This window comes from Corylus avellana, chromosome 1 (genome assembly GCF_965113065.1).
Source record: "Corylus avellana chromosome 1, dhCorAvel1.hap1.2, whole genome shotgun sequence".
Taxonomy (NCBI): Eukaryota; Viridiplantae; Streptophyta; class Magnoliopsida; order Fagales; family Betulaceae; genus Corylus; species Corylus avellana.
In genome coordinates this window covers 46,420,058-46,440,986 of record NC_142490.1, presented here as the reverse complement: position 1 = coordinate 46,440,986, position 20,929 = coordinate 46,420,058, and the positions used below count along the sequence as shown (strand labels likewise).

Genomic DNA, 20,929 nt, shown 5'->3' with positions numbered 1-20,929 from the left:
AATAAATTTTCCATAATCACATCCATTTAAAATGAATTTCCCAGGATTAATAGATACACTTAACATTTCCAGTCACATGATATTTCGAATTCTCCCCAGAAAGGTCTTTCGTACATATCCAATGAATACAACAAACTCATAAAGTATGAATTGGTAATAATTAAATATTGTATGATATCTCTGTCTCGAGTGTTAATTAAGGCAATTAATTAATTAACTCCACAATCCGCTTAACATTTGGAGTTGCCTTAGCATTCATCGAGCAAAGTCAACCAATTAACTTAATTAAACTCGTGCAACCACGTCTTTGTGCTGCCTAAAATCTTCCCCACAATGACACCAACCCCAAATCAATCGTGGGCACCACATTCTCACCACCTATTTAATCCCGTTGTTCCTTTGTCTCACACACCAGCCATGGCCACCCAAGCCCCTCTCTCTCTTCTGCTTACATGCTTTCTAGCATGCTTTGCTTCAACCTCGGCAGCAGCCTATTACAACCCATCACCCTGGAGTTCTTCTTCTTATGCCCCCAGCACTCCTAACCCCATTTTGAATGCAATAGACTCGTGCTGGCGTACGAAGTCGAACTGGGCGGCCAACCGCCAAGCATTGGCCAATTGCGCGGTCAGGTTCGGCAAAGATGCAATAGGAGGTAAATATGGGAAAATATACATGGTCACCACATCTAACGACGACGCGGTAAACCCTAAACCGGGCACGCTTCGATACGGTGTTATCCAAACGGAGCCGCTTTGGATCGTTTTCGCCAAGGACATGGTCATCAAGCTGGAGAATGAGCTTATTATGAACAGTTTCAAGACCATAGACGGGAGAGGGGCGAAAGTGGAGATTGCTAACGGGCCATGCATCACGGTGCAACGCGTAAGCCATGTGATAATACATGGGATCAGCATTCATGACTGTAAGAAGGGGAAATCTGGCAAGGTTAGGAGTAGTTTGACGCATGTTGGGCGTCGTGGCGGCTCCGATGGAGATGCCATTGTAGTATTTGCAGCCTCGAATGTTTGGATTGACCATTGCTTTCTCGCCCGTTGCACGGATGGGCTCATTGATGTTATTCATGCTTCCACCGCTATCACCATCTCTAACAACTATTTCTCACAGCACGATAAGGTATTATAAACACCCATTAACATTTTTCTTCATCATTCTTCCTTATCGCGATCAAGTAGGTCTAGCCTCTCATTTAAATTATAAGTTATTTCAAAAGTTTTAATTGATGAAAAAAAATATATATATTTGATTAATACAAGTAAATATTTAATGGAAAATTACAAATAAACTTTACAAATTAAAGTTCAAACTTGTTGGGTCATGAACTAGCTTACCATTTATTGAGCAGTCCTTGGGCCCAGCCAGAGGAGGCCCAAGTCCGAGACCTACTCAAGAGGCCCAAGTCCGAGACCTACTCAAGTGATCCAAGACGAGACCTACTCATGTTATCCGAGACCACAAATCCGAGGCAACCCCTAGCCGAGACCATAAAGTTCGAGAATAACTTAGGACATGTAAGTCTCAGTAAAGGGAATAACTCTGATATCTTAAAAGATTACGAAGTTGATCCTCTGATCTCAAGTCGCTTAAATCGTGGAAGAACTAACAAACATAATCTTTTCATTCAAATGTTTGTTTAGCCAATATCGAGGGATAAGATTCCTTAATAAGTGGGAAATCAAATTTCCTCCAATGCCTATAAATACAAGTCATATGATCAAAGTAAAGGTAATCACAACTCTCATAATCTAAGCTCTGTAGTTGTTACTAATATCCTTTCCCATTCTGACTTAGGCATCGGAGTGCTCACGCCGGCTCACCCCCGGTCACTTCGATCCTTCCTTCTTCTTTGTTGTGCAGTCAAAATTGTTCAGATGTTGGTCCAACTCAAGCTCGGCAAGCGCGCCACGTTATCATCCTGGAAAACTGTGCATTAACAGTTTGGCACCGTCTGTGGGAACTTCGATTTTCATCAGTTCTCTATTAATCCAAAATGGTGACTACCCGTTCCACGGCTACAGCCTCCAACGCACCACCACCATCCGATCTAGCCGAATTCATGAAGCAGATGCCTGAATCCATGAAGGCTCTGAAAAAGCAGAATGAAGACCTGGCTATAAGGCTCACAGCTGCTGAGGGCCGTAATAGCAAGAGGGACCAAGAGCGAGCACGAAGGCGTGAAGAACGGTGTGAGAGGGAAAGGCGAAGGGAGATTCGCGATGGGAAGTGAACTGCAGGTTCTCATCGCGATGAGGAAGCAAGTTCAGTCCAAGCTAGCCATCATACTACCATCCAGAATGAGGAGCATCGTGAGCAGCAGAACCCAGAGAGGTCTCAGCATGCTAGGCCTCGAAGGGAGCAATTTCAAGGGCGAAATGAGGACCAGATGAGTGCTGACATGGAAGATTTAAAGAAGAAGTACGAAGAACTAACTCGCAAGTTGGCTGAAAAGGATGGAAAAACCCCTGCTTCAGGGTTTATGGATAACACCGACCTGCCTTTCACTGATCGAGTGTTAAGTTTCCCTCTGCCTGAAAACTTCAAGATGCCTCGCGTCAAGGAGTTTAACGGTAGTGGCGACCCTTCTGAACATATAGAAAGCGTCCGTGTTCACTTTTCCCTTCATAGGTTTCCGGATGAAATAGCATGTAAAACCTTTCCTCTCACTTTGGAAGGAGTTGCTCAGGATTGGTTTGCCAGATTGCCTGCCAAGTCAATAGACAGCTTCAAAGAACTTGGAAGTCTTTTTTTAAGCCAATTCCTGGCTACCAAGAAGAGGAGGAAGCATTCGGCTTGCTTACTGTCCTTGCGTCAAGGGAAGGAAGAAAGCCTAAAAGATTTCATGCATAAGTTCAATAAAAAAAAATTGTTAGTGGATAACCCGGGGGATCAAACGGTATTATCCGCATTATGGCATGGGGTCAGGCCAAACGGGCCTCTAATGGCCGAAGTATCAAAGAGTTCAACAGAAATAACTCTTCCTGAGTTTATTGCCAAGACAGAGGAGTATATTAATCAGGAGGAAATGATTAAAGCTCTCACAAAAAGTCAGGAGGAAGAAGACCGGGAGAAGGAGGACGCCAAAAAGGAGCCACCTATAGCATCTGCTCCAAAGGAAGAAAGGTTTCAAAAGAGAGTAGTAAAGAAGACTGTACCATCAATCCCAAAGACAGAACCCCGGCGGCGTGAAGATCGAAGGTTCACACCTTTGAATACCAAGGTCAACGAAGTGTTTATGGAAATCAGAAGAGACCCAGCTTTCAGGTGGCCAAGTAAGTTGCGGGGTGATCCGAGGAAGCGAGATCGGACGAAGTTCTGCGAGTACCATAAAGCTCACGGGCATTTGACGGAAGACTGTATAACCTTGCGCCAGGAAATCGAAACTTTCATTAGAAATGGAAGGTTAGTAAGATTCTTAGCAGGAGAGAGGAAGCAAGACGCGGTCCACCAACAGCCCCTTCTGTTGGATGCCTGCCGAGACGTAGGAAGACGAGAGCCGAGACATGGTCGGGATAATGGACACAAAGAAGATCCGAGGCCCCCTCAGGATCAAGGGGTGGTAGGAGAAATCCATACTATTGCCGGAGGAATAGCTGGTGGAGGACAGTCTAATTCGGCCAGGAAAGCCCATGCTAGGAAGACACAGACCGAGGAAATCTTTATAGTGCAGAGACCGTCCAAAGTTGCAAAAAAGGATTCAGTGGTCCTTTCTTTTTCTGAAGAGGACGCTAGGGGGGTAATGCAGCCCCATGATGATCCGCTAGTCGTAACTGTAACAGTGGCCAACCATATGATCCACAGAATTCTGGTGGACAATGGAAGCTCGGCTGATATACTGTACTGGCCAGTTTTTAAGCAAATGGGTATCGATCGTGATAGGGTCACACCATTTAGCTCTCCCCTGGTTGGATTTGCAGGAGAGCAGGTCCAGCCGATTGGTCTTATTTCACTCCCTGTAACGGCAGGAGCAGCACCTAAGCAGAAAACTGTGATGGTAGATTTTCTGGTTATTGACCGACCAGGTGCCTACAATGCCATTATCGGTAGACCTGCTTTAAATAAGTTAAAGGCCGTAACTTTAACATACCATTTGATGATGAAGTTTCCCGACAGAAGAAGGAGTCGGAGAAGTGAATGGGGATCAGACCCAGTCGAGAAGATGTTATAATACGTCTCTCAGGGTCTTGGATCCGACTCCTATTGTAATTGGTACAGTAGGTGGAAATAACAGGAATGACCCAAAGGGGGAACCAGCTGAACCTCTAGAGGATGTGGTAGTAAGTTGAGACAAGACGTTGAAGATTGGGACGCAGCTCAGTCCTAGAATCCGAGACGGCCTCATCATCTTCCTAACAAGGAATTTAGAAGTTTTTGCATGGACTCACGAAGATATGCCAGGAATTGATCCTGAAGACATCCTCCACCAGCTAAATGTGGATCCAAGTGTAAAACCGGTGAAGCAAAAAAGAAGAAAATTCGCCCCTGAACGGAATGTAGCCATAACAGAAGAAGTGGAGAAACTTCTCAAGGCTCGTTTCATTGAAGAAGTATATTATCCCGACTGGTTGGCCAATGTAGTATTGGTCAAAAAGTCCAATGGAAAGTGGAGGATGTGCGTGGATTTCACTGACTTCAATAAAGCCTGCCCAGAAGATAGTTTTCCATTACCTGGCATTGATGCATTGGTGGACTCAACAGCTGGATATGGTTTACTCAGCTTCATGGACGCCTTTTCTGGCTACAACCAGATATACATGCATCCAGAAGACCGTGAGAAAACTGCGTTCATAACTGACCGAGGCCTGTACTGTTATAAAGTCATGCCCTTCGGTTTGAAGAACGCAGGGGCAACATACCAGAGGCTGGTAAATAAGATGTTCCGAGACCAGATCGGACGCAATATGGAAGTATACGTTGATGACATGCTAGTCAAGAATGTGTTGCCACAGGACCACATACTCGACTTGCAAGAGACGTTCGCAACCTTGAAGAAGTACGGGATGAAGTTGAATCCCTCAAAGTGTGCATTCGGAGTTTCATCAGGAAAGTTCCTTGGTTACATGGTGTCCAGCCGAGGAATAGAGGCCAATCCTGAAAAAATACAAGCTGTCTTGGATATGCAATCTCCGAGAAACTTGAAACAGCTCCAGCAATTGACAAGAAGGATAGCGGCACTAAATCGGTTCATTTCACGATCAACCGATAAATGTCTTCCATTTTTCAAAGTCTTGCGAAAGGCCTTTGAATGGACAGACGAATGCGAAGAAGCCTTCGGACAGCTGAAAGAATACCTGATGAGCCCGCCTTTGCTGAGCTAGACAATACCTGGGGAGGTACTATATTTGTATTTAGCCGTGTCCCGATCGGCTGTTAGTGCTGCATTAATTCGAGAAGAAGAAGGAATTCAAAAGCTTGTATACTTCACAAGTAGAGCTTTGAGGGGCGCTGAAGAAAGGTATCCCCAGATGGAAAAACTGGCTTTCGCCTTGGTTATAGCATCCAGGAAGCTCTGACCCTACTTCCAAGCTCATACTATCAGGGTGTTGACTGAATACCCTTTGAAGAAAGTACTAAGAAAGCTAAATCTGTCGGGAAGATTAGCTAACTGGGCTATTGAGCTGGGAGAATTCGATATCGAGTTTCTCCCTCGGAATTCTCTCAAGGGCCAGGCACTGGCTGATTTTCTAGCAGAATTCACTAATTTGCCAGACATCACCAGCTGGCCAAGTGATGAAACTTGGTAATTTATGTGGATGGATCATCTACGAAGAAGCATGGTGGAGCAAGGATAGTAATGATTACACCCGATGGGGAAGAATTATGTAGTGCATTGAAGTTGAAGTTCAAGACAACGAATAACGAGGCCGAGTACGAGGCAGTCTTAGCAGGACTCGGTTTAGCTCTTGAAATGGGAGCCAAACTTGTCAAAATAAGGAGTGACTCCCAGGTCGTTGTAGGGCACATCCGAGGGGAATTCGAAGCTAAGGGAGATAAGATGAAGTTATACTTATCTAAGGTGCAGGATTTGCAAGCTTTATTCAAGAAGTTTAGCATTGTGAAAATTGCGAGACCAGAGAATGAAAGAGCAGACCAGTTGGCCCGAATAGCCTCAACGGCCAGGAAAGCGATTGAAGCCGAGACTCCTATCCAAATTCTTCCACAATCATTAGTTACCGAGACGGTGTCGGTCTCGACAGCCGAGACCATACCTAATTGGCAACTAGAAATCGTGGAATACCTAGAAAGAGGAGTACTTCCTTCAGATAAAAAACTAGCTATCCGGTTGAAGGTAAGAGCAGAAAGGTTTACAATGATAAATGGAGTCCTTTACAAAAGGGGTTTCACGTTGCCACTCTTAAAATATGTTTCGAAGGATGAAGGAGATTATATCCTTAGAGAGATCCATGAAGGGGTCTGTGGAAGCCATTCTGGAGCCAGAATATTGGTACATAAAGCAGTCCGAGCGAGTTTCTATTGGCCCAACAGGAATCAAGACTCGGCAGATATAGTCAGGAATTGTGACAAGTGCCAGCGATTCGCTAACGTCACTCATCAACCTCCTGAGGATCTGAGTGCAATCTCTTCACCTTGGCCCTTCTCCCAATGGGGGGTAGATATAGTAGGACCATTGCCTCGGAGCAGGGGAAATGCATGGTTCACGGTTGTTGCTGTAGACTATTTCACCAAGTGGGCAGAGGTTGAAGCCTTAGTGAATATCACAGCCAAAGCAATAGAACGATTCTTATGGAAGAACATCATATGTCGATATGGCATTCCCCATGCTTTTTTCACAGATAATGGCAAGCAATTTGACTGCGACTCATTCCAAGCCTGGTGTGTCCAGCTGTGAATAAGGAACTATTACTCGTCTCCAGGGCACCCCCAGGCAAATGGGCAGGTAGAGGCCACCAACAAAACAATTTTCAAAATCTTGAAGAAGAAGCTGGATGATCGGAAAGGAAATTAGGCAGAAGATCTTCCAGAAGTATTATGGGCATACCGAACGACCAAGAGAATTCCAACCGAAGAGACACCATATGCCTTAGCATTCGGAACTGAGGCAGTCATTCCAGCCGAGGTAGGCTCAGGCAGCTATCGTGTAGAGACCTTCCATTCTGAGACTAATGATGAGGGGTTACAGTTGCACTTGGATTTGCTACAAGAGAAGCGGGATCAAGCCCAGGTGCTATGGCAGCATATCAGGCAAGAGTGACTCGGTATTTCAATAAAAAGGTCAAGCCTCGGAGCTTCAAAGTTGGAGATATGGTTTTACGTAAAGCTACTTTGGCGACCAAGGACACAGCTAAGGGAAAGCTGGCTCCTAATTGGGAAGGACCTTATAGGGCGATTGAGTGCAAAAGAGCAGGAGCATACCACTTGGAAGACTCCAAAGGTAAGGCTCTTCCGAGGCCTTGGAATGTTGAATACCTTAAAAAGTACTGTCTAAATGCTGCGATATGTAATTTGTTCGTCATTTCATTACTTTATTTCAATGAATAAAAGTATCTCGGAGTTATGCAGCATATAAGGTTCATATGTACAAATTAAATGATTTTATTAATCTCGGAGAAGACGGCTGAAAAGGCACTTCCAAGCAGGATGTAACCAAAAGGAGCATTCTCTTAACGTAACCCGGACTTAGAAACCTCAAAGAACTTTCCGAGACCTAACTCGGAGTAGCATAACTATGGGTAAGTCTGAAGAAAAAAAAAAAAACTAATTAAACTCTCCGAGATTTGACTCGGAGTAGGAACCAAACTCTCCGAGACCTGACTCGGAGTAGGAATCCGACTCTCCGAGACTTGATTCGTGGGAACAATCAAACTCTACGAGGCTTAACTCGTGGTAGCGTAACTAAGGCTAAACCAAAGTCTCCAAGACATAACTCGGAGAAATATAGTTATAAGATTCTTTTAATTACCTTAGGCAACAAACAAATATCAAGTTGTTACTTCAAGATTCATATAAACGCAAAAAACTCATTTCATTAAGAAACTTGAGGTATGTACAAAAGTTGTCAAATGGTATTACATCATTTTGCCTTAGGGGCAGAAGCAGGATTAATATCGGGAGCCTCGGCAGATATGGACTCGACAGAATCGGCCTCAGATTGGGTGTCATCAGGATCAGACTCGGCACCTTGGCGATGTTGATCTGAGAAGGGATCGAAGAAAAATTCTTTTATCCCTGTTGCATCAGGCATTTGTTCTTGGCCTAGGTTGACCAATTGAGCCATAGCAGCGTCCGAACAAGGGATATCCTCGATCTTCACCCTGTTGAGATCTATCTTCCGGGCTGAGTCTTTAGCCCATTCTCGAAAGGTTTCAAAACCGAGGATGAGCCCGTCGGCCCAAGCAGAATTTCGAACCCATGAGGCAAAAGATAACTGACGTAAATAATTTGCAGCACGGCTTTTAGCCTCCCTCAGTTGAGCCCTCACTTGAACATATTTGCCTTTGAAAAACTTTAGTTTCTCCTCGGCAATCACCTTGGCTTCATTCGCTCTCAGCACCAAGTTTTTCTGGTCCAGGATTTCAGCCTGAGCCAATTCTAGCTGATCCGAGACCCCCGTGTGTGCTTCTCCTAACTGGTCCAGGTCTTCTTTTATAATGGAATTATCCTCCTGGAGTCGGTTTATTTCCGCTTGAAGACCCTCAATCTCAGCCGCCAACTCTGTGGCCTTGGACTCAGCCCTTGCGCGAGCCGCGGCCGCCTCGGAAGTCTCGGCCTCCATTATTGACTGCTGGCGGCCCGAGAGCAGCAGCTCTTCGTCTTGCTTAGCCACTACCTCCTTTAGCCTAGCATTTTCGGCTTCCAGATCAGTGACTAAGCTTTGGACGGTGTTAGTTTTAGTGGCCGAGTCATTAGCTACCTTTCAGAAGTAGCAATACAAAACCAACGACCTCATAACACCCTGAGATAAGGATTTTGTTAGTATATATATGTAAAAAAAAAAAAGAAAAAAAAGAAAAGGGTAGTACACTTACAGTAAGCTGGAAAAAAATCATCTGCTCTGTCATGCCTTGAGCAGAGATATCACGTTCCATTACAAGACTCTCGTGCAGAATTAAATCCACCAACGCTAAGAAAGGGTTACCCTTCAGGTCACCGCTAAAGTCTGCCAGACGTCCGCCGATAGTCCAATCTACTCTTTGTGGTCTAATTGCCGAGGCGGAAGAGGATGAGGTCTCGGCAATAGACTCCATCTCTTTAGCCGAGGCCTTCTCGGTAACCTTCTTGACAGGAGTCGGCGTCCGAGCCCTAGTAGATGTAGGACCATGGACTTCCGATTCAGCCTCGTCAATGGGGGAAAGAGGTCGAGCTCCTTCGACAGCTGCAGTTGGCCCCTCGGTCCTCTCATACACCATCTCTACGGAGCTATCCGAATGCTCCACCAACTCTATATCATCCAAAATATGTTGGATATTGGAGCCCAGGGGTTGGAGCGAAAGAGATTCGATGGGGATTGCAGTCCTAGCCTCAACTCCATCCGAGGCCAAGGGAGTGGCATTTAATAGGCGTGCTGGGACAGGTTCGTTTGCCAGAAAGGCCTCAACTTCTGCAACCGGCTTCACCACAGGCCCAGGAGCAGCCTTTCGCCTAGCAGCCAGCAAGCTAGCAAACTGATCATGTACCTTCACTTCTACTGCTTTTACCAGCTTCCTTTTTTTAGGTTGAGGGGCCTCGGGTTTGTCAGATTCCACGGGCTCATCGACCAAGCATAGAGCCCTAGCTGCCGGAGGAGAAGGGTTAAGTTTTTTGGCCTTCGTATCCATTTTCAATGGCCCCGTGGTTCGGAATTGCGGAACAGCAGGTGGGTCCACTCTCCCACTTATCTTCAGAGCTCCACCGGTTTGGAGTGGTAGATTCTTCTGCTTAGGTGACTCGATTAATTTGCCTTTACCTTTATCGAGTCTGGCCTTCTTCGGAGTAGCCCCCCAGGTATTAGTAGCCGGAGGATCTGAGATAACAAGCTTTGGGTCTCGGATGACCACAGAAGCAAGTCTCTTTTTGCCTCCGCCGACACCTCCTTCTACTGCAGCGAGGCCTCTCCCCTCCGAGGCCGTACTCATTAGCAGCGAATAACTCAGTAGATTTTCATGTTTTCGAGTCGACCATAAAACGTCGTTCACACGCTGCTGTTCGTGGTCGATGAGGATTGGCTCTTTAGAAGTGTTCCTGGCAGGAACACTGGTTTCCCGGGGCACTCTTGGACCTTGGGCAACTTCAGTAGGATGGAATTCCCATTGGCCCGTTGCGAAAAAGTATTTTCCCTTCCACGCATGGTTGCTGGAATACTTTCCATCTACATGGATGAATTTACCCCGTCGGGACTGAAAGTTTTATAAGCCATCGCACTTCGGGTTTTTCTGGAGCCGATATACCCATAAAAATTCTCGGGCAGTAAGGTGGTGTCCCGGTCCGAGCGCTAAAGGCCATAGTAGCACGCAGGCATAAATAAGCCTCCAGGCATTGGGAACGATCTGATGCGGGGCCAGGTTCAAGTAGCTCAGCAACTCTCGTATTATTGGTGGAAAGGGGAGTCGAAAACCAGCACGAAACATAGTCTCGTACAGGCAAACTTCGTGCGCGTCGGAGCGCACTATAGCACCTACCCGTTCGTCATCAAACCGCAACTTCACAGATTTGGGAATAAAACATTCCTCCCGGATTCTAGCTTCATCGGCCTTAGTTAATAACGGCCGCCAGCAGGCTGGGTAGGTGTTGCCTCCGAGACCATCAGAGCCTGATCCTTCATCTCCAGACATGGTGTATAGGAAGAAAAAAGAAAGCTCTGGAAGAACAAAGAGAAAACAGAAAGCAGAAAGCGAAAAGATGGAAAGAATGAGAAAAGAAAGGAGGACCATTGTATTTTAATAAGATCGCCTCGGTAACGTGCGCATTAAATGCGCCGTGTGGAGCAGGCCTCGGCAAGCGACACGTGGACATACCTCATGACCAAGTTCAATGCACCGACAGAGTCTCGGAATCTCAATCGACATCTACAGTTGACGAGTGACAGTGTCTCGGAAGATCAACCGACGCCGCCTGCAGATGACACGTGTAAGGTACTCAAAGGCCAGCATTAATGAAGCGATAGGGTCTCGGAATCTCAATCGACACCTGAATATTCAAAAGTCAAATTTTTCCTCCAATATTTGAAATTTGAATTTTGAATTTTCCCTCCAAGATTTGAAATTTAAATTTTGAATCTGAAATTTAAATCTCAAATTTTGCCGCCTTATTAATCCGGGACAGAGTCGGAAAGACATTGACTGTCTCGGAATTTCTTTCAAGAAAAGCTGGCCTCGGTTCATTCCATCAAGACATGAAATTTCTTTAGTTCTACAAACTTCGAAATTGGGAGGTAACTGTTGGGTCATGAACTAGCCTACCATTTATTGAGCAGTCCTTGGGCCCAGCCAGAGGAGGCCCAAGTCCGAGACCTACTCAAGAGGCCCAAGTCCGAGACCTACTCAAGTGATCCAAGACGAGACCTACTCATGTTATCCGAGACCACAAATCCGAGGCAACCCCTAGTCGAGACCATAAAGTCCGAGAATAACTCAGGACATGTAAGTCTCAGTAAAGGGAATAACTCTGATATCTTAAAAGATTACGAAGTTGATCCTCTGATCTCAAGTCGCTTAAATCGTGGAAGAACTAACAAACATAATCTTTTCATTCAAAAGTTTGTTTAGCCAATATCGAGGGATAAGATTCCTTAATAAGTGGGAAATCAAATTTCCTCCAATGCCTATAAATACAAGTCATATGATCAAAGCAAAGGTAATCACAACTCTCATAATCTGAGCTCTGTAGTTGTTACTAATATCCTTTCCCATTCTGACTTAGGCATCGAAGTGCTCACGCCGGCTCACCCCCGGTCACTTCGATCCTTCCTTCTTCTTTGTTATGCAGTCAAAATTGTTCGGGTGTTGGTCCAACTCAAGCTCGGCAAGCGCGCCACGTCATCATCCTGGAAAACTGTGCATCAACAAAACTCAAGAACTTTTTATTTTTTTTGGAACTGAAATGTGTAGATTTCATTAATAAAAGATAAAGAGCATAAATATTTTACAACACAAAGCAATGAGAGCATAAAGCTCTGAAAAATCATAGTCAAATGCTCCCAACGATGGTTTGTTACTACATCAGTAGAGTAAAATATCAATGAAATAAAAATGTTGTTTGTAGCCTTACTCCTTTATATAATAGGGCATGTAGGCAAGAGCCCCATAAAAGAATTGCTACAAGCAGAAATGCATCCATATATATAAAAAGTGTTAAGTTGCTTGTCTCTTGTTTGTGATGTAGAATTGAAGCTACAAAACTTATTAAGTTTTTAGTTATGTTTATGATTATACAATTATATATCTCTAGCTCTAAAGAATTGTAAGAGGTGTGTGGAGTAGTGTTGAAGGTATTTTGTTTTTTTATTACAATTATTTTAAATTATATATTTGCGCTTTAGGGAAAGAAAAATCTTAGATGTACTACAATTTATTGTAGAAACGTGTAATTGAAGGGTGTTTAATTTTTTTTTAGCGGCTAATGTGACACCATATATATACTGACACATGCCAGCAAATTATAAAAAAGTTGTAAATCTATCGTTACTCTTTAAAAAAATGAGATCAAATAAATGACTACAACTTGAGTTTTCATAGTTTTACCTTGCAATTTGCCCACCCCCCTCTCCCAAAACAAGGGACGAAAGAATGAGTACTTGTATGGTCCGTTTGGGATTACGGTTTTAATAAGTACGTATTTTTAAAATCACTATTTTTTAAAATTGCAAAGGCGTTTGGTAAAACATATTAGAAGTATTTTTTTGTCAAATATTTGTTATGCGAAATCGTAATTTTGGTTTAAATTCACATTTTTTTAAAGAGGTTTGATAAAGGCACAACATAAACCCAACTTAAAACCAACTTCTCTCCTACGTGGGCACTTTTTTTTTTATTATATTTTTTTTAAAACCAAATCAAAGGTTTGTAAAAAAACAAATTTTCAGAAATCAGAAAACCCCCTCTCAGCCCTCCCGTGCTTACCCTCTCTCTCCTCCAACGAGTTCTTTGGCCACCGGAAATCCTCTCTCACTCCATCGCTCTCCCTCCCGCCCTCACCCTCTCTCTCCTCCGGCGAGTTCTTCGGCCACCGGAAATCCTCTCTCACTCCATCGCTCTCCCTCCCGCGCTCACCCTCTCTCTCCTCCGGCGAGTTCTTCAGCACCGGCGAAGCTGTCCGTCCATCGCAAGGTTCCGTCCACTGTCTCTCTCACTCCGGCGACGTCTACAGCCACTAGCGAAGCTCCTGTCTCTCTCTCACTCCGGCGAAGCCGAAGGCTCTCTCTCTCCTCCACCGGTGGTAAGTAATCCCTCTTTCTCATCCACATTCAAAATCTAGGGCTTTTTGATTTATGTGTAGTGGGTGCTAGAATAGTGTATTAAATTTATGTGTATTTAGGGTTTAGATTTGCAGTAGATAGAATGATAGGTGGTTGTTTTCCTGCATTATGGCCGAATATATATTACCAAACAAAAAGTTGTTTTTGGTACAACTACTATGCTCTCTCTGCAAGTGATATAAGAATGTAAGCTAGAATTTTCATTTTATCAAATATTGCGAATTGAACTCTTAGCACTGGCCTAATTTTAAGGAAATTTAAGTAGGCTATATATCCACCTTGATATATCAAAAAGCTCAATAATTTCTGTATAAACTACTGTCTTTGTGAAGCCCACGGGTTTTTTATTTTATTTTTTGTTGGTTGGGGGTGGGGGAATAAAAAAGCAAAGGTATATGATTGCACAATTAAGGAATCAATGATTCAAATTGTCAGAACTACAAGGACCACCCAAAGCCAAAGAACAAAAAATATGGCTTGAGATAGATATATGTGCGATATGTAACAAACTAACAAACAAATACAGCCCTAAGTTGAGCAGTAAGGCCTAAGATTATAATGTGCATTTTCCAGAGGCCACCAGCAGCCAAACCAAGTGCCAACCCAATGCATAACTCCTTGACAACACTTGGTCCTTTCAAGGTGGCATGAGCAACCCTAGAGCCAGCCATTGTGCTTCTTTAGTAGAAAGCTTGTAAAGTCTGCAAGTAGAGACGACGGGCCATTTTCATTATTTTCTTTTTAAGAGGCACAAAAGTAAAATCAACAAGCCAATCAATTAAAATAACCAAACAATATTTCCAAAGGATAAGTAAATGCCAGATTACAACTGTTATTACAAATTAATATTGTCATATCAGTTCAAACACCCAGTAAGTGAATTTGTTACAGAGTATATTACAGATGGACACGAGTCTTACTGCAGCTAGGGGCGAAACTACATTGTGAAGCCCCCAAGCCTCAACGCGTTCCCCAAATATATATATATATATATATATATATATATATATATATATATATATATATATATATATATCCCTTTCAAAATCAAAATTTTACTGCCCAAAAAAGTTCTTTTTGGTTTTGTCCCCTGCACTTAAAATTGTAGTTCCTCCCTTGATATGCAGCCTATGAAAGAACAAGGACAAGCTAGTTATTGCAACTTCAATATTGTGAAAATCTTGATAATCATATGCTGCTAGAATCAAATATTAATTGCAACCTGACAGCTTCATATGCTACTACAATCAAATATTAATTGTAGTTCCACCCTTGATATATAATCATATGCTACTATGCTCTCTCTCTCTCGCTCGTGTTCTTTTCAATTTCTTCCTCTTATTTGTCAATTTTCTGTTCCAAATCTGCTGCCATTGGATCTGTGCAGTTGTGTAGTTGCTGATTTAGCAATTGTGTACCGGTTTTTTTTTTTTCTGGAGTCTTGTAATGGTTTGAGTGTTTGATATAAAATCAGCTTATTCATCGAAAAGAAAAGGAATGGTTGAAAGTGCATACTTGATTGTTGTGTGTTCTGTTCTGGAAATTTATGGTTGTTGCAAAATGGGATAATGTAGTCGAAAGGATTAGTATTTCTAGTTTTTCATTCTATAGTAGCTTAAGAAACCATCTATTTGCTTGCCGAGGCATATGAGTGTATGAACAATAGCTAGTGCAACTTGGTAGCAGACTAACCATTAATGCTTCTTTACTAGACAGTAACCTAGTTTTAGTATAGGTACAAACTAGCGCAATTTGGTTGCTCTACTTTATCAAAATATATAAAAGTTTTTGTATATGATATCAAACAATTAAACTTCTCTAATTGTATGTTTGTACCTATAATAAAAACTCCTTATAAGTGTTTTATAGTTTTAACGGTAATGTATTTCTGGGATGATGGCCAATGTTTCATCTTTTGTTTGGGTAATAATTTTGCTTTGACACACCATGATGGCTTTTAACTTTGTATCCCTTTTTTATAGATGTGGATGAAGAAGTTGAAGAACCAAATGTCTTAAGGATCACTTGTTCGGATGAAGAGTTGGATGGGGATAAAAGTTCGAATGAAGAGTTGGATGGAGATGAAAAATTTGAAGAAATAGAGATAGTGAAAGTGTTTGTTAATTTGTAGTTATAACGTGCAAATGATGGTAGCTTTAGGAAAAATAGTGAATTTGGGGCAGTGGGTTTTAGTAGGGTTATGTTTTAGTGTCTATATTTTTTTCCTCTTCACAATTATTGTGTATCTTAATGTGACATCTAATGTATCTATTATTTCTAGTTCTCTATTTTATGTTTGTTTTGCATATGCGGGAAATGTTAGAGTTGTCTCAACTATTAAGTTAAATTTTATCTTGCTAAAAAACAGCGTGTATGTCCTTGAGAATTAGGTTGTAAGAAAATGGCGTATTTTATAAGAAAATATAGATGGACGCATTTGCAACCTAAGAAAATGGTGTATTTTATAAGAAAATGTAGATGGACACATTTGCAGGTCCTAGGCGATCGCCTCTATATGTTTTTCCAACAAAAACCAACTTCAAGTTAAAAAAAAACTAAGATTGAAAGTAGGCAATATAACTTGACAGTATGACGTATTAGAAGTTCAGATATGCGGCAAACTGGTTCTTTTAACCAAAAGGCAATAAGTGGTTAAGATGACAACATCTCATGTTGAATTGCAACTTTCCAATTTGTATCGATACTTAGCTGATTATTAAACCCAAAAAAAAACAAAAAACAATCAGGCCACTCAAGCTTAGATGCCTTTCAACATGATGTAGCAATAAGTTAAAAGGCAATAACCATTTTTCCTAGCTATGCTAAATATCACCTCATATTCTCTTTGTCTCCAAAATTGATTTAGCTTTTAAGACATGTATATATTTATTTATGTTTACCGAGGAATCTATCAATGAAATGTGATTAGGTGACAATCTTGTTGCAAAGCCAGAAGTGGATAAAAAACATTTCATGCATAATTATCAAATATCCCTCTCCAGCAACTAAAAAGTGAATAGCTTAAATAGGAAATACAAATGTGATTAATTCCCACGAATTCAACAAAACAAATAAGCACCATGAAAACATCATGTGCAACAAAATATCAAGTCATGTTTCCTACAACAACAGTTTCTTTATGTTATTTGCACCAGCAACAGTTCATGGATGAGTGCTCTTGGAGTAATCATCAAACTTCTGTTTACCATGAAGATGTTGATCTCTCACTTCCCCATTAACTTTGAACAAGGTTGTTCTCTTCAGCAGTTTCCTTCCTAAAAGCTTGTAGTCTTTCCTTCAATTTCTTACTCTGCTCAAAGTTTACTTTCCGCTTCAGAGCTTTCTGTCAAAAAAAGTTGAAGATCTTGTTATGAGAATAATAAAATAAAGATCCCAACTAGAGAAAAAACCAAGACCCATATAATGAAAACTCACCTCCTCCCTGAAACAACGATCAAGCTTTATTTTGAGATCTGTACATTCACCAAAGAATTTCCCAATGGGATGGTCTATATGACACTTTTGGAACTCCTCAATAATCTGCACAAAATCAGATAGAACAATCATACCAACATCTATCCACTTATTCGCCATCTTCCAACATTTGATTTGAAGAAAAAAAAAAAAGAATGAAATGCTTCCACTGAACTGGACATAAGAATCAAAATTATGACATGGACATTTATAGTTTGTGAAGCAAAACACAGTTCACTTTACATTGATTGCCATAAAACTATTCCAACTTCTCTTGCTCATAGATGATAGGAGGGTTACCATGCGAAAATCACCTTTCCTCTTACTTATTGCTACTCAATCTAGACATATCCCAACTACTCGGATTTGGCTCAAAATCCTAGGACCATGTATCTCATAATATGAACCAAGAAAATTAATAGATATATCCGGTCAAAGCTATCCATTTAAAGTCAGCCTCCACAAAATAAAAAGAAGAGATTTATAAGCCTAAAGAAATTGTGGATAGTAAATCATGAAAAAAGCTAGAAGATGAAGATGGACTCACTTCGGCGCACATCGGGTGCTTGTGTAGTGTTAAAGGAGGATGCATTTTCCTTTCTTTCCTATTTCTTTTCTATTTTTTCTAACAAAATCGCTTCAAGCTGTAGCAATCTGCAACAACCACCACCAGCAAAGTTTTACCCTAAAAATGCAATTTTTCCCAAATGAAAGACAAAGCATGAATCTGACTGAGATTGTGCCTCCAATTGGTTCCTAAGCAAATTAAAGCAAAAGGGATCAAAAAATTAAAAACTAAAGATCTTTCATTTTTTCACATAACAATATTTGACAATAGAAAGAACCAATTTTACCCCTAAAAGCAACAATCAAAAATCCGGAAGTACACGAATCAAGAAACAAGAAGCTCCATCACTGATCAAAACCCAGCAAGAACACACAAATATATACAAATTAACAATACAAAGAAACAAATATACCCATAAGCAACAATAGAAAATCTAGAAATACATGAATCAAGAAATGTAAAGCTCCATCATTCATCAAAACCCAATAAGAACAAACACGCACAAATATAAGCAATACCCAGATTAAAAAAAAAAATGAAAGCAAAAAATCAAATTGACAAAAAAAATGGAGGAAAGCAAAATCAAATAACATATAATTAATCAGATATTTGACAGCGCGTAAATATATGTATGCATCAAAAACAAAAACAAAAAACAAAATTCGCAAGAATTGAACAAAAGCCCAAATGAAAAGAAGGCAATATGTGATTGTCTGAATCAACAAACGCGTGTTACATGTAATTGAACAAAGATTCCACAGTAATCGCATCCAATATAATGGCTCCTGGGTACGCAAAGAATAAGAAGAATGAAGACCACAGTTAAGATAGGATCGAAACGCACTGTTTAGTTGGTGGGCTCTTCCTCTTCCTGCTCCTCTTCCCGTGCAAGCTGCTCTGCATTTATTCCCTCACGTGCAAGAAGCCTGTAAATGCAACAATAGAGATAGTAGAAGATATCATTGTAATCTTTTCTTGGCAACAAAATTGTAAATTCAAGTGAGAGAGACAGGAGTTTCGCTGGTGGCCTTAGACGTCGCTGGAGTGAGAGAGACAGAGACGGAACCTTGCGCCGGAGTGAGAGAGACAGGAGCGACGTACGGACAGCTTCGTCGGTGGCCAACGAACTCGCCGGAGGAAGAGGATGAGTGCAGGAGGGGGAGCGAGAGACTGAGAGAGGATTTTTGGATCTAAAAGGTGAGAGATAGACTATGTGTATGGTTTAAAATTCAAACTTTTATTTTTTAAAAGAAAAATGCCATGTAGGAGAGAAGTTGGTCCTGAGTTGGGTTTGTGTTGTGCCTTTAACATTTTCCTTTTTTAAATAAGCATCTCATAGCCTACTTATAGAAATCGTAGATTTTTTTTCTTCTTATTTTAGATTAATTGCCTTTTAAATTGCAATGCCAAAGGCTTTTCGTTTTGCGATATCTTTTAAAAAACGTACGTAAATTATTCTTACGAAATCACAATCTCAAACAAAACTTTTATCCTGCTTTGCTCACATATATGTTAGTACTGATCAACCAATTAACCTTGGCATTAAATAAAAAAAAAAATTTAAAAAAAAATTGCATTTGTTTTTTAACAAATGAAATATTGTACACCAATGTATATTCTCTCACTATATGTTGGCGTGAGAGAATATATATTGCTATGAGAATGAGATAATTATATGGGAGTTAGGTTGTTGGGCCGTCTTATTTCTTTGATTACGTAGAGATCATATAAAGTCAATTATGAACTTCAAATAGTTTTATAATAAAACGTCAAAACATAGACAACATGTAATTGCTTATATACCCGCTTTTCTCAATTTGGAAAATGGAATACTCAGGATCTTCAAACATTTGAACAATTGAACCGCTAGTTTTGCCATACTACGCGCAGTTAATTGATCACTATAATATATATTTGACAATTTAATACGAACTAATCATTTTATATTATTTCTTGCATTTCTTGTATGCACCCTTTAATTATTAATTAGTTTAATGGAAAACAATAGATCAATTTATTTATTTTATTTAATCTTTTCTTTTCGTTACTTTACTTTTGGATTGCCCATATATATGGCCATGAAAGTAATCATAATTACCAACGATTGGTTAGAGAGAGAAGACATTGTTAACATGCAAATGCTTGGGCGAGACATTACATCTTTTATTACAATTCTTTTATAAATTAGCGTGACAGTTCATGATTAATAAAATAATTATATTGTATGATTGATAATTAAAGTAGCAAGTGAGATTTTTTGCTTAACTATTTAACTAATTATAAATTGTCAAGTCAGTTTAGCATGCGTCCGTGCCATCTATATCTATATCACGAGTAATTTTAGAAATCATTCTTGTGTTCTTCTTAAGTCCCTTAAAGAATGATGTAGTTATTAAAATCACCATTTAAACAAAATTCAATAATGATCGATGGTGATTTTAATAGCCACATAATTCTTAAAAGAATTCAAGAGGGACACGAGAGGGACTTGTAGCATTACTCCTATATCACCTATCCATCTAATTTGTGTGAACACTTTTCAAAATTTTCCCCTCTTTTGGAGTTTAATGATTGTTTGGAAGACTAACTTCGATTGAATGAAATGTTAGTTAAGCATTGAATTGACCACCCAACTAAGAGACACACACATGAATTAACCCTCTATAAAGACCTCAGCGCGCCAGTCGCCATTGTTATATATCCTCCACCCCAACGGCTCCCTCCTCTTTGAAACATCAAATCTTTCTCCCTCACGTGTCCGCACACAGACAACACAAAAGATGATCATCATCAAGTCGCCAAAGGTTGTTTTTGTGCTGGCCATGCTCATGGCGGCTTTGGCCGTTGCTCTCACGCCAACACCATCTGATAAAAAAGGCTCATTTCTCAGTCGTGAGGATGATGAAGATCGTTCAATGGTGAAAGCCCAAGAACCAACTTCTCTCCGGGGGCCAAGCCGCCACATCCTTGCTCTGAACTACGACCGCTACGTGAACTACGACCGCTACGTGAACTTCGACCGGTACGTTTGGACATGTGACAAAAATCCCAAGGTTTGCAGCGCCGTGGGCAGCGGTGGGCCAGACTGCTGCATGAAGTGGTGTGTGAATGTGACGACAAACATTTTCAACTGCGGGAAATGTGGGAAGCCATGCAGGTTTTCTGAGATCTGCTGCGATGGTCAATGTGTGAACCCCATGTCCAACAAGCTGCACTGTGGACGCTGCAACAAGAAGTGCAAGAAAGGGGGTGCCTGTGTGTATGCAATGTGTAACTACGCATTAAAAAGCAACCAAAATCACACCGGTTATAAACAAATCCTGATTATCAGACAATTTGTTGCTCTGATTGCTAGTAATCTGGACAACAAATGTGAAAAGGATCGTATACGACTCAGTTGCTCGAATAAGAAGTGGACAGTCGAAGACTTGTTCAGGCAGATGAATCTCATAAATACT

At 41.1% G+C, this 20,929-nt stretch overlaps 3 protein-coding genes and 1 pseudogene across 4 annotated transcripts; 2 read left to right on the top strand and 2 right to left on the bottom strand.

Annotated features, from left to right (window-relative positions):
• Positions 1–417: 417 nt before the first annotated feature.
• LOC132170126 (putative pectate lyase 2 pseudogene) lies at positions 418–1,146 on the top strand (annotated as a pseudogene).
• Positions 1,147–5,812: 4,666 nt separating this feature from the next.
• On the top strand, positions 5,813–6,868 carry LOC148589953 (uncharacterized). Its single transcript, XM_088515864.1, has one exon. It carries the CDS (start codon positions 5,813–5,815, stop codon positions 6,866–6,868), a length of 1,056 nt encoding a protein of 351 aa, XP_088371990.1.
• Positions 6,869–13,860: 6,992 nt separating this feature from the next.
• On the bottom strand, positions 13,861–14,353 carry LOC148589952 (cytochrome c oxidase subunit 5C-like). The gene is made up of 2 exons (XM_088512397.1): positions 13,954–14,353; positions 13,861–13,866 (listed from the first exon to the last, which is right to left on the bottom strand). Exons 1-2 carry the CDS (start codon positions 14,098–14,100, stop codon positions 13,861–13,863), a joined length of 153 nt encoding a protein of 50 aa, XP_088368523.1. The 5' UTR covers positions 14,101–14,353.
• Positions 14,354–16,406: 2,053 nt separating this feature from the next.
• Positions 16,407–18,673, bottom strand: LOC148589951 (uncharacterized). Of its 2 annotated transcripts, XM_088512159.1 has the most exons (5): positions 18,538–18,673; positions 18,316–18,397; positions 17,451–17,659; positions 16,865–16,969; positions 16,407–16,772 (listed from the first exon to the last, which is right to left on the bottom strand). In XM_088512159.1, the coding sequence occupies exons 3-5, from the start codon at positions 17,493–17,495 to the stop codon at positions 16,665–16,667; spliced, it is 258 nt and encodes an 85-aa protein (XP_088368285.1). In that variant the 5' UTR covers positions 17,496–17,659; positions 18,316–18,397; positions 18,538–18,673; the 3' UTR covers positions 16,407–16,664. The 2 variants fall into 2 exon arrangements, with proteins under 2 accessions (XP_088368285.1, XP_088368284.1); XM_088512158.1 differs by having other exon boundaries at positions 17,451–17,557; positions 18,316–18,673.
• Positions 18,674–20,929: the final 2,256 nt, after the last annotated feature.